The 13,364-nt window shown below is 37.2% G+C and overlaps 2 protein-coding genes across 3 annotated transcripts; one reads left to right on the top strand and one right to left on the bottom strand.

The window, feature by feature from the left end:
- The first annotated feature begins 914 nt into the window (after window positions 1-914).
- On the top strand, window positions 915-6,188 carry LOC115994199. The gene is made up of 5 exons (XM_031118253.1): window positions 915-1,422; window positions 2,437-3,336; window positions 4,300-4,385; window positions 5,157-5,297; window positions 5,921-6,188. Exons 1-5 carry the CDS (start codon window positions 1,108-1,110, stop codon window positions 6,063-6,065), a joined length of 1,587 nt encoding a protein of 528 aa, XP_030974113.1. The 5' UTR covers window positions 915-1,107; the 3' UTR covers window positions 6,066-6,188.
- A 610-nt stretch (window positions 6,189-6,798) lies between these two features.
- LOC115994200 (protein CONSERVED IN THE GREEN LINEAGE AND DIATOMS 27, chloroplastic) lies at window positions 6,799-11,041 on the bottom strand. Of its 2 annotated transcripts, none has more exons than XM_031118254.1 (7): window positions 10,662-11,041; window positions 9,867-10,019; window positions 9,599-9,676; window positions 9,141-9,236; window positions 7,725-7,760; window positions 7,310-7,491; window positions 6,799-7,217 (listed from the first exon to the last, which is right to left on the bottom strand). In XM_031118254.1, exons 1-7 carry the CDS (start codon window positions 10,884-10,886, stop codon window positions 7,055-7,057), a joined length of 933 nt encoding a protein of 310 aa, XP_030974114.1. In that variant the 5' UTR covers window positions 10,887-11,041; the 3' UTR covers window positions 6,799-7,054. The 2 variants fall into 2 exon arrangements, with proteins under 2 accessions (XP_030974114.1, XP_030974115.1); XM_031118255.1 differs by having other exon boundaries at window positions 7,310-7,461.
- Window positions 11,042-13,364: the final 2,323 nt, after the last annotated feature.

Here is a 13,364-nt window from a genome sequence, read left to right as displayed (position 1 = left end):
AAGAGAGAATTTAGTTTACAAAAATTAATGTCTTGAACTATTATTGAAAATTAATTGTAAATAATGATTTAACATACTTATAAAAAATATAAAAAGAATTAATTTAGAGTTTCAATTTTGGTTGGTTTCTATTGACAAAATTTGTAAAGGCCTTCTTACAGGTGGGGGAAGAATACACAATTTATTAGTTTTTTTTTTTGGGTGAAACTAGTTAGTAATTTAGTGACGTACACTGTCCTGGAGGTTTTTTTTTTTTTTTTTTCCTTTGTAATGGACTAATTGGGGGCCTTAGGCATAAACCTAATTAGGCCCAGAGTTGGCCCAAGAGTTAATTATTTGATCAGGTTGAGTGGATGGATAAAATTTTCACTAGATCATCTATCCACTTGACAATCTGAGATTTTAAAAAAAGATAAACCCATTAATTACCCATTCAACCCATCAAAAATCACCTGTGACCCCTTCGGTTGGGCCGACTAGTAAAAATATGATTTTTTTATATATATTAAAAAAAAAGTAAAATATAATATGATTTTAAAAACAAAAAATCCATTCTCTCAAAAAAAAAAAAAAAACAAAAAATCCACCTTCCCAACCCAATCCAACTCAATTCATTTTCTAAAAAAACCAACTCAATCCAACTTGACTTACTTAAATTGGGCCGAGTTAGTTTCTAGTTTCAACACGTGTAATTGGTTAGTTGGATAAGGTTGAAAATTTCTCAACACAATAATTTCAGATTGAGTAAATATAAGGACACAATTTTTTTCACAATTTTACTACGTGGTCACTTATAAATAGTAAAATTATGGATTGTCTCGCATATTGCCACGTAACAAATTTGTAATAAAATTGTGAAAAAGTTTATGTTACTCAACCTACTGCTTCATATTGGGTTGTAAAAACCTTTCAAAAGCTAGGAAAAACGCTGAGTTCCACGTGGCTCTGCTCATGGCGCGAAGCCTCCCAAATTCCGTGCACTCATCGGTGATCGTACCACGAGCTCAACTCAATTCTTCCCCCACCGGCCCACCCAACCTCAATTCTCAGCTCTGCATCATTTCTAAAATTTCCTTTTCCTTCTTTTGTTTTGGAAGATAAAAAGAAATGACTTCTCTTGTTGCACACTATCTCCGGCGGCAAATTTATCAAATTTCAGTTCAAATAAACCACAGCAAAGCTAAAAACTGCTTGTATCCGAGTCGTAGAACTCGGTGGTTCAGTAGCGGCACTGAGTCGGCTGGGACCGAGTTCCCCGGAGACAACGCGTACGACCTCTTAGGAGTTTCACAGACCAGCTCATTCGCCGAAATCAAAGCCTCGTTTCACAAACTCGCTAAAGAAACTCATCCGGACCTCGCTGAGTCGAAGAACGATTTCTCTGCTTCTCAGCGGTTTGTGGAAATTCTCGCGGCCTATGAGGTGCTGTGCCCACTGCTCTACTATTCTAATCGCATTACTCCTATTTAATGCACTGATCATATTTGTTTATTATTTGAGTTTCTCTGTTACATGTAGCTGAATTTGAATTTATCAGAGTAAAATTGAATTGTTTAATTTCTTGGCTTATGAAGTTGAAAATTGATTGACAAAGAGTAGTACCTTATAGGTACCAAGTATTTTAGGGGACTGAATGTTCAGCTTGAAATTGGTGAACTCTAACATACATGAATGTTGCAATTTAGATAGCTTGTCTAATACAAATGCACTAGGAAACTAAAGTCAAAATGCATGTTAAGATTATGATTTGTGAGGAAACTCAAGTATCTTAATGTATTACACACACGCGAATACGTAACTCCCAAATTCACTAGAAAACTAAAGCCAAAAGGCTGGTCATTACGCAGTATTACTAAACGAGGAAAATATTGTTCGAATCAACTATTCTTCAGAAATCAATTATTTTACTTTATCATTAGAGCTTGACTGGGATTTCAACAAAACATCTAATGTTTGTGTTGTATTCAGTTATGACTTGATGCAAACTTTGCCTTTTTTAAAATGCATTGTCATAACAAAATTGTGGTCTGGTGTGACACTGACATGTATTTTGATTCTAACTTTGGTGTGACACTGACATGTATTTATCTATTGTTTTATACAATGTGAGCCAGAATGAGATGCTGGATTTTTATTTTCCAAAGATTTTTATTATGTCTGGTTTTTTGTCCCCTTTGGCTTCTGTATTTTTTATATAGTTGAAAGAATCTTCTTGTGATGGAATTCATTTTCATGTCGGTAAGATGTTTACATGGTCAAGACACATTTCTGTGGGCAACGGTACTGTGCTTATGTAGGTCGATGAACCTCTAAGCTAAAATACCCTTTATGCTGTAATGTGCATTTATAGTGGGTGATGGTAATGTTCAGTTTAGTGATATGCTTTAACATTACAGGGTATTCTGACTTCACAGAATAATCAATAATGGATTGCAGATTCTTTCGGATTCTGAGAAGAGGACCCATTATGACAGGTATCTGATATCTCAGAGAAGGCTTATGCAGAAACATTCACAACAAGGAACAAGAATATCCACATATAAGCCCCATGATGTGACGACATTTAAGCAAATGGAAGTTGTTGAATGGTTAAGGTGGTATAGATTTGCTATAAATGATATAGTGTCAAATAAGAAGGTGGTTGTTGGAACAGGCTATTTTGATGAGCTTGAAAGGGATTTTTATTCTGCCATAAATGCAGCGTACTATGGCCCTATAATTGATTCAATGGATCTTCTTCCTGACCGCTTTGAAGCTGAGGAGAGATCTGTTTATGAAACTCCTGAGGTTCTGCACTTGGTTTCAGGGCGTGATCTTTTTGGGATGGTCTGCTTGGTCAATAAACTTCCCAAATTATCTTTTTCCAGCAATGAAAAATTAACTTCATTTGCATCTATGGGTTCAGGCATGCGTCCTACATTTGAGGATATGAGCATCCACATGAAATCGGATAATGTGGACGATTTTGGAACTCCTTTGATGGAATCTCAGAATGTTACAGATCACACATCAGATGCATATAAAGATCTAGAATTACATATATTTGGGAGGCTGGTTGCTGTGGCTACTAGACTCCCTCCTAAAAGCTATTGCAATGGGGTACACAATGAAGATGCTCAAGACCAGATACATGTATTTCTTAGTTCACAAGAAGATCCATCCATGCATATTTGTGAAGGGTCCTCTATAGATCAGTTTTCTTGTGGTGCAGTTGGAACAAGGATTCCATTGGGAACCATAACTGGACTAGGGGCTGGCCCAGAAGAAGGGTCTTGCTTTGTCTATGATAGCAGTGGTACAAAAACCCATGTGCTTATGAAACATAGAACATTGCTGGTTTGTAAAACTGGTTCCCTTTGGTTCTTATGCTTTTAACTTTACATGCTTCTCAATTTTTAATTTTTGATTTGATTTTGCAATTTTCTCATTGTTGTTTCATATTTGATAAGAGCAAAGGGGATTTGGTCCCTGCATGAATGCTTTCTTGCATATGCTGTGCAGTGCCTATTGTGAATCATTTGCAGCTGATTGAACATGACTTTTTCTACAACTTTACTGGGTTTTGGCATCGTTGACAATAAGAACTATCTTTCGGTGCTCTGATAGCCTCTAGTGGAGACAAATACTTGGGTTTCCAATGATCTTTTCTGCAGATAAATAGTGTTGAAAGTATTAATTTCGAGCTAGTTGCTCCTTACCTGTATTGATTCGTATCATTGAAGGATGCAACTTTTTCTTTTTGGGTAAATAGTTAATTGCTTCATGCAAATTGTGAAGAATCATTTGTGAACAATCAAAAAGGATTACTTGTACAAAAGCTTTTGTTATGTATGTGTGATTAAAAAAATTTATTTTTTGTTCATTTACAGGTTTTTGATTGAGAAAAATGCTTTGAACTTTGAGGACCATGCATAACATCTTTTTTGTTACACTTGTTTACAAACTTTTCCTGCAACATTGTTGATTTTGAGTGCCTTTTTCTTTTTCTCATTGACTTCTTTTATTCCAAGAGAATGTTTGGCATGAGTGTACAATTTATCCACCATTATCTTGCTGGCTAGTCTAGTGATCCCTCATACTAGGGACATCTCTTGTTCTCATTATGTTTAGATAAATTCATGCTTTAATAAATTTTGGACTAACTTAATATCCACATTTGCTTTTATAATTGAAATTTGTAAATATATTGTGCCAGATGAGCACTATGTCAAATGAATTGGCAATCTATTGCCTATTTTTATATCGTAGTATATTATTTATTTTGGTCCTCTAAAAAGAAAAAAGAAAAAAAAATTTCAGGTTAAACACATGCACTGGTTTGGAGTGGGAGAAGAAGTTTCTGTGTGTGAATGTAGATGCAGTAGAGCCCGTTTACCCCCAAGCAAGTAAGCTGACATTTCTTAAATTCCTATCACTGGACTCACTACTCAACCAAACTTATTTTTGATCCAATTTTTGGAGCTGGCTAAAAGATATATGCTTTACTCCCATTCCCCTATTATTTTTATGCCTGTGAGATTTTTTGTCATAGGTTTCACTGAAGGACTTTCATAATCTTTAATAGTTTCTGTCTTCTGTGCAATATCATCTTATGATTTAGTTCATGCATAATTGTTCTTTGTTCCTTATTATTTCTTCATTTTCTTAAGGTTGATGTTACCAGCCAAAACTTACCATGTGTTTTAGTTTTAGTTTTCCAAATTTTATGACAACCAAGCAACATTATTGTTTCTATTGTGATCATTAGCTCCGAGCGTTGTTAATATTACCTTGCTGTTGACAATGATTTTGGAGGCCAATATGGTGAATTTGGCTTGGACTGTGCTGAGTCTTTGTTTCTTCGTTTGGGCTGGTTTTGTTAGCAGCCACTTTAGATAAATAGTTAGATACACATCAAGTTTAGTTTCATTATACCTTCTTGAAATGGTATAATGCTTCCTTCTTCTGTAATTGAGAGTGCATGACATTAAGGACAAGGCCAAAATAAATCAAACTGCTAATTGTTCTCAATTTGAGGTTCATATCTGTATGCCATCAGCAAAATAAATATTTTTGAATATCATGTGTTATTCCAATTCTTGCACTTACCAAATGAAATCTCTTCAAAGAAATCCTAAGTAATATCCTTGATCATTTAAACTTGCTTACTTCAACAGATTTTGGCTGTTCGAGCCTCGCAGTGCCATGCATGACATTGGTGGTTGGTATGTTGAAACATTCGGCAGAGATAAGAAAGGCCACACAGTCCTATCACAAAGGCATTGGGACGGATTTGATGCAGGTGAAGAGTTTGACAAGTAAGTTCATAACATGTAGCCTTAACAAAATCTTGAGTTTTTCTCTGTTTTGCATGTTTTTGTCAACCATTTAATTGTCCAGGGCAGATGTTTTGCTTCTAAACTTGTTTGGAATCAATTTTGACTTTTATAGGATAACAACCAGACATATAGAGTGAGAATTTTAGAAAGTATTGAAAAATATGGTAATAAATTTAATTTGGTTGTATTCAAGAGATTGGACCTTGGTGAGATGGCAAGTGCCCTCCGTCCAAGCAGTTGTCCTGGGTTCGAGTCTAAGAATCAGCCTCTCTTGGGGTTTGGGGGATATTTCAGTGGTACATTGGGGTTTATACCAAACAAGGCCCCTCCCCATATTTACCTATCCAAAAAAAGAAAAAGAAAAAAGAAAGGAAAAAAGAATAAGCCTCTCAAAAATTGGGGGTAAGGCTGTCTACCAACCACCTCTCCTAGACCCCACAGGAGTCTTATGCACTGGATATGATTTTTTTTTTTTTTTGGGGGGGGATTCAATAAAGTTTCCATGGACATAGGCATTTATTGCCCCTGATTTATTATTGCCCTTGTCAAAGATACTTGAAATTTTGAAGTGTACTCACTGTAATTCATTTGTACATGTGCAGGAGGCTCCATCCAGCAATGTATTTGTTTTCTCTTGCATATAGAACTCTAGATCTTGAAGATGCCCAAAGAAGGAAATCAATGGTCAGGGATGCTGTTGAAGGGCAGCTGTATAGAATTCTCAGTTGGTGCAAGAAAATTGTTTAGGATGGATACCACATAGCCTTCTGATGCTATAAATGCTTCATTTCTGATCTGAGATGACTATCTGTTGATTAGCATTCATATTCAATTGCACAAGAGTTTCAGGAAGCAGAGTTGCACTGACTGCTATTTATGCAAAAGGAATAATTTTGTACCCTGCTATTGTTGTTAACAAAGGAGCCTTGGGAGATGAAATATAATTGAAGAACAACTTTCAGAATCTCCTGACATTACTAGAAGCAGCTTTCTGACACTATAAACAGTTCAGCTGTCTGCCATGGGAGAACGGTTCGTTTTGAGGTCAAAGAAAGCTTAAGTTTCACTGGTAGTGATTTCTGCACAGTTTATCATCCAGTATCTTGTGTTAGCACTCATGAAGATGATATTTGGGATATATACAGGAAATTGTTATCTTTATTTTTGCTGATAGGATTCCTTGGGTAAGGAATGTACCTGTTCAGGCATTGCAGTTTAGGCATCATAAGAGATCTAATTTCTTGGAAAATCAGCTCGGTTAATGTGGAGAATGAGAAGAGAATCAAACTTTTTTTTCTGGTAGGTCATTATCTATCTGGTGGAGGCTAATATTTGAAGGATACAGTGATATTTAGCTAGAGCTCTGTTATATCTATTTAGGTTTGCCTGCTATTTCCATGTCTATTTTGTATTTTTCTTTATCATAATAAGCTGAAGTGCTTGTTTGAAAGCCTGGGTTATGTTGTCTTTTCTCCATTCATGAATTAAATGTATAGGCAAGTTGTATATTAGACAAATAACGATCAGTACTATTAATCATAACAGTGCTTATGTTTCAAAATCTTGTCCGCCATTTACTTCTTCAACCCTATGGTTATGCTTCTGATTTTTAAACAATGTAAATGTTTCCTTGAAATAATCGGATAAAATTTTAAAAATTAACATCCAGGAAATAGAAATTGCAGGGCACAGTTATAATATGAGACTTTATATGATTTGTGCCTCCTTTCTACTCATTATTTAAGTAGATCCTCCCATCTGCAGTACTGTCCACCTGCTAATGCACGATAAAACCTATCTCTGCAATAGACTGGTCTTCCATCAGCAGCCTCAGCAGCTGCTGCTGCTAGATCATCGTTAGCCACCACTTCGCCTGGCAATTTAAGCAACTCCTCTTTCCTACAAGATTTACAAGAAACTTTGTAAGGAATAATGGAAGTATGTTACTTCCATAATTAATGCCAATGATGGAATGCCTATTGTGTTTATACCTTAAGTTGAACTTTGTGCTGATCTTTGAAGCTGGAATGTCTGATGGGTTTTGTTTTGTGCCAAAGGTGGTTTGAAGGAAATCCTCCACAGGTTTAGCGAAGGTGAAAAGCAATGCTGCTGTGACAAGTAATGCCCCTGTTCCGACTAGTGTCTGTTTCAGAAATTTGATGACTGGCTTAACCTAGAGGCATTAATTTTCCATATGAACTTCTTATTCCGTAAAAATAAAATAAAATCATATAACTGTAGTTCACACCACTGTGTTGCCTACCATACTTACATATATGTCCTTGAATTACACTGTGTGTGTGTGAATGTAGTGTTTCACTGCAAGTAGTCTAGTTTTGCACCGTGACTTGTTCAGGAATTATAGTAATAATTGCTTTCCAAAATAAAAATCCCAGGATTTAATACCTTGTAAGAGCCCAGCAGTCTATCACGAGCCAGGATCTGCATGGTAAGAAAAAACAAACTACTAGTTTTCAGTAGCAGGATATGACATATGATTTCTGAACTAGTTCTCTTTATGATTCTACTAAGCAGAATGAAAATGAATCCTATGACCTCTTTACCATACTCATTCCATCTTGCTATCAACCAGACTGCTCAATCAATAGGCATCTCTTGAATGATTATAGTTGAAACTTGAAAGTCTTAAAATTGACTAAAAATCCAATTGTTTTTATTTTAGACATGGTTTAAGATTATACACTTGATTTAGACCATCCATTTTGATTCATTCCAGAGCTGTTTGTTGCCATCTGGATTGTACCAATTGAAACAAGTTGGTAAAATGGGATGTTCTAGTGCAAGTAACACCAATAGATGCACATATCTGGGTTTCCATGCATTAAATATTCCCTTTTACCTGGCCCTACATCATTTTTCTACTTAAGAACTTTAAATTGCTTAATATGGTCTGTTGACACTTCTGTGGATTCCAACTGTGGTTACTTGCTCGGGATGGGGATGTTCTGTAATCTAAATATTTTTGCTGTCTCTAATGATCCTGCTCATCAAGTAGGAAATTCCAGGCGTGCATGCACATAAACTTACATGGCAGAAATCTTATGAAATATTGAACTTTAATGTTAAGCAATGGAAATTCATCTTCAGCAATGCAAAATCAAAATCCTTAGAATTTCTCAATGTAGAAAGATCTTAAACACTTCTGTCACATCCTTGTGTGATTATTTGGCTCTTTTGTAATCATGTATTAAACCTATCTAGCCTGTCTTTTGATAGGTCAAAAATGTATTGACCCCTTGTGATAAATTAATCAATTAATTAGCCAAGTTAATTAATTAATTAAATTAACATGCAATAACGCGCGGTAGCACAAACAAATCACCAAATAACTAAGTGCAACGGAAATTAAATTTGACATGGTGATTTGTTTACGAATGTGGAAAACCTCCAAGGCAAAAATTTCATTGGGTGAATTTAAGGTCCCACTGGCTTCAATACTTAAACTTGAACTCTTGTTCTTAAAGTATTAAATACATCCTAGATTTACCCAATTACAAGTATAGTGCATTTTGTCAAGGGATTAGCCAATTCTAAATAACGTATGTTCTTAACATGATCCATATATGTCCTAACATCTTTTAGTCAAAAACTTATTTTTCAGTCAAAGGACTCTTAAGAGGTTGACTAATTCATTTTTTATCGTTTCCTGGCAATTAAATATTCTGTAGCAGAAACTCATCCTTGTTGCAGATGCCCAGAATCAAGGAACAGAAGTGGCATTATAGCATTCTCCTGTTTCTAATGATCTCTCTTGTCTCCTCACAAGAAAGAAAGAAAGAAAGAGACTCAGAAAGTTCTAACCTCGGGTGGCTTTACCCACATTTGTCCATCATACCATCCACTCTCTTCATAAGGTATCACTGCTGATAGAAGTCTGTCACCAACATAACTCCATCCCTGCAATATGCATTAAGAATATTATTGAATGAATTATGATTTATTTTATTTTATTTTAACTTGACAGCTATTAAGAAGTATTGTGAATGCTCAGGGTATGGATGTCTATAATCTGTATTGCCACAAGGTCCTCCTAGTTGAGTAGTGCAGAGTACTGAATTCTTAGACTTCCCAGACCTACTTTTTATTGTTCTCAGAAACTCAGAATGCAACAGACAATTCTAATGTATTTATATCATCATTAATACATGGCATTTGTAACTGTCCTCTAAAAATAAGCTCTTTTAAGTGCTTGCTGCTAACTTTCACCCATACACACTAGAAACGAAATGACTGTAACATGAAAAAGAAGAAGAGGATACCAGGTATATTCTTAAGACAATCAATGACACAAGGAAAAGAGTTCCTGTTCCGGCAGCTAACACAAATCTTAGTGGATCCTGCATGGTTGGAATATTTAAATGTAAACATAGATTTTAGCAGAAATCTTTTTTCAACAATTAAAATATCTCTTGCTGGATTGTACATTTATTCCCATGGTGTGAAACTATGCTGTTATTTGTCTTTGTGCTTTCAAAATATAAGGTGCTTGGTTTTTGTGACAGTTTTCTTGTAGATATATAATCTTACTCTTGCAGGATTAAAGCTTGCAGCTGCAATTGGCACTCCTAGAACTGTGAAAGTTACTAACCAGAGGCCTCCAAGACGAAGGAAAAAGGGCCCAGGACCAAGTTCACCCCATGAATATAGGACTCCATCTTTTAGTGACGAGTACTCGTTCACCTATAATGGAAGCAAATTACTTTTAAGTATACGAATTGATTATGATATATTGCATACAACTCATGATATGGGCTGAATCTTTTGAATAAGTTTCCTCTACCAAAGACGCACTCCACCCACTAATCATGCTTTTATAAGCCTTGTTCATTCCCTTTTCTATATGGTTTCATATTAGTGAGCAATTAGATAGACTTAATTTGTTGTACTGACGGACGGAGTTTACCTCCAAGTAAATTCCTCCAACCCACTAATTGGCAGCTCAAAGTCTCAAACGAACATCTACACGTACTTTAGTCACAAGACTTATATAATAAGTCATGTGACTTTTTAAAATAATGATTCTTGTGATTTAATATATGTAGATGATTTTATGAATTGCCACCTAATGGGTTGGGAGATATTCCTCCAATTTGGAAGAGAACTTGATCCTAACTCCTGTACAGAAACTATATTACAGGTTTGCACAACGGTTTAAAGGGTTAGTGTGGCCATATAATTCTTGCAACTTGAATTAGAAAAAAATGAGGTATGCCTATTTTGTCTGTAACATGCAAGGACCATTGAGGAAACCACTTACTGTAACAGGCATATGCTCTTTTTTTTTTCTGGTAACAAGTATGTAGTTTTACAGTGTAAACATACCGGCCTTTGTTCAAAAGGAACCTCGATTTCTGACCCAGGGTCCCAATTCCGACTAGGGAATCCGCTTCTTTCTCCACCTGTTTCATCTTTCAAGGCTTTAACAGAAATTCCCTGACATGGTTTCAATGACCTGTGATACTGAAGGATCAATGAACCATAGCTGCTCCCAAGCTTGACTTGGCTTGAACTGGGAATCAGAGAGCAATACACATTTAGCTTGAGCATTTATGCCCAGAATCTGAACTAAGATAGGTGCAGCACAGGTAATATTCTGAACTAATTTTCAATTCTTGGTTAAATTTGGAGGATGTAGAATCTTAGGCTCAACAGTTAGAGGCTAAGGGGTTGTTTATTTCAGGAACCATGAATTATTTTACGTGGAGGGGAATAATGGATACAAAATGATTTTTGTTGCTTGATTAAGTGGACCACTCTTTGGGCCACGGTGACAAAACAAGTCACCAATCAGGGGTTGCCATTTCATCGTGGGGGTCTATTTAGATGGTTATGTGTACAAGCTTAGAACTGTGCACTTGTTTTTGTTCTATACCATTCACTTGATGGGCTTAGATGATCCAAATGTTGTGGTCGTTGTGCATAATTTTTTGTGGTTTGAAAAAGGAAGGCGCGGGCTTGCTTTTGCAACGCATCGGCTGTTCTCTTACACGCAAATTCGGGTATTGTCCTGATGGTTTGCACGTGCTGGGAGCCTGAGAGTGAGTGACCAATGCCAATGGACTTTTCATTTTTTTTTTTTTTTTTTTTTGAGAATCCAATGGACTTTTCAAATGGATGGTAATTTTGTTAGTTTGATACCGACTATTATAATGAAATAGGTTTTTCACCCAAAAAAAAAAAAGAAAAAAAGAAAATGGATAAGGTTCTATTATATTTTGTTTAATTTTTATCAATATTATACCATTTAATATTTTTATTTTGGCTGGCCTAGTGTTTACCTTAGTCACGATAACTAGTACACTAGAGGAATCCTTCCCAGTCCTCTTGCTAAAATATATATATATATATATAGATTTTTTAGTTAGAATGTAGAAACACTTCATTTGGGGTGTTGTACAAGTGCCGTATATGAGTTTTTTTTGTCCTATTATATTATAATTTTTTAAAAATTACATGTATTGCCGTATCATATCTATACTTATAATATATGTGACTGTATTTCTGTGTGTGCATCCTAGGTTCTTAATGAACTATTCTCAGATATCATTACATCCACGGAGGAATCCCTTAAGGGCTACATCTTTATTATATGAGAGTGTAGTACAATAACTTCCTATGTTACAATGAACCCTAACATGAGTATATATAGGCGACTAAACCCTAGATTACTAGTACAAGCAGGAATGGGCTTGGGCCTATTACATTGGGCTAATATGTCTAATATATATCTCTAACACCCTCCCTCAAACTCAAGGCGGAAGCTTGATGAAGACTTGAGGTTGGATAAACATGAGAAGATCACTTGAAGATGCCTTGTAAAATGCCTTTGAAGAAACCACAATAAAAAATGTGCCAAATATCCAATTTCGGAGTTTCAAATGAAGAAACGGAGGCCAAAATCGGAATTTACGCGAAAAACTGAGCAAGATAGGCCCTTTTGGAAATTTTGACTTTTGGTCAAAGGTCAACGCAGAAAGTCAAAGTCAACTGGTCCAGAGTCAAAGTCAACAGTCAAAGTGCTCACGGGTCAGATCCGGGTGGTCCGGGTCGGGTCGGTCCGGGTCAACGACGTGGTGCTGACGAGACGACACTGCTGACGTGGCTGATGACGTGTCGCTGACGTGGACTAGGGCTGACGTGGCATGATGACGTGGACTAGGGCTGACGTGGCATGATGACGTGGATAGGTGACGTCATCCGATGACGTCACAAGTCATAGCAGCAGCTCTTCGGCGCGTGTTCTATTCCTCCGGCGCGTGTCTGGAACTTCCGAAGGCACGTGGAGGCGCGTGCGAGGGAGATTGATGCTCGGACTTCGGTGGTTTGGCAGATCGGCGAGCTGCGAGGCCGTCATGGCGGCGCGTGTACCAAGAAGAAACTGACCCTGTGAAATCGGCGGCGCGTGGAGAAGTCGCTAGAAACTGCGCTAGCGCGTGGTGGCGCGTGCAGCGTCGTATGACCACCAGATTCTTAGGCGAAGTAGATCGGTGGACGAGGAGGCCTTCATGGTGGCGCGTGTACCAAGAAGACGATCTGAAAGTGATGAATCTGAGGCGGCGCGTGGGAATTTTCTGGAGGCTTCTGTGGCGCGTGGAGGCGCGTGGCAGGGCTTCGGGAGACCGAATTTCTGGGTTTTCCTCACGAGAGGCCGAGGAGCACGTCTGTGGTGTTGGTTTCGACAGGCGAAGGCTTGATGTGCACAGATCTGAAAAGTTAAGTCACGGCTTTGCTTGAGTTTGTGGATCTTGGACACAGCAGTGAGCCGTGGCGGCTGCGAGATGCCGTGGAGTCTAGATCCAGCAGACAAGCATATGTGACTTCTGATGGTGATGTGCACGTGAGAATCTTCTTTGTTGTGTAGAGATGTTTGTTTGATGCCAAGAACGAAACCTGGCTCTGATACCATGTTAAATATTAGCATCGAGATGTGTTATACCATGTTATGTATGCTAGAGTAGATGCGGAAGGGGAAGCATAGCAGAGGAACACTGAGAACACGAGGGTTACGTGGTTCAGCCTTGACGG

The sequence above is a fragment of the Quercus lobata genome, chromosome 6, assembly GCF_001633185.2.
Source record: "Quercus lobata isolate SW786 chromosome 6, ValleyOak3.0 Primary Assembly, whole genome shotgun sequence".
NCBI lineage: Eukaryota > Viridiplantae > Streptophyta > Magnoliopsida > Fagales > Fagaceae > Quercus > Quercus lobata.
The sequence above is the reverse complement of the archived record's forward strand: the minus strand, read 5'-3'. Positions and strand labels throughout refer to the sequence as shown.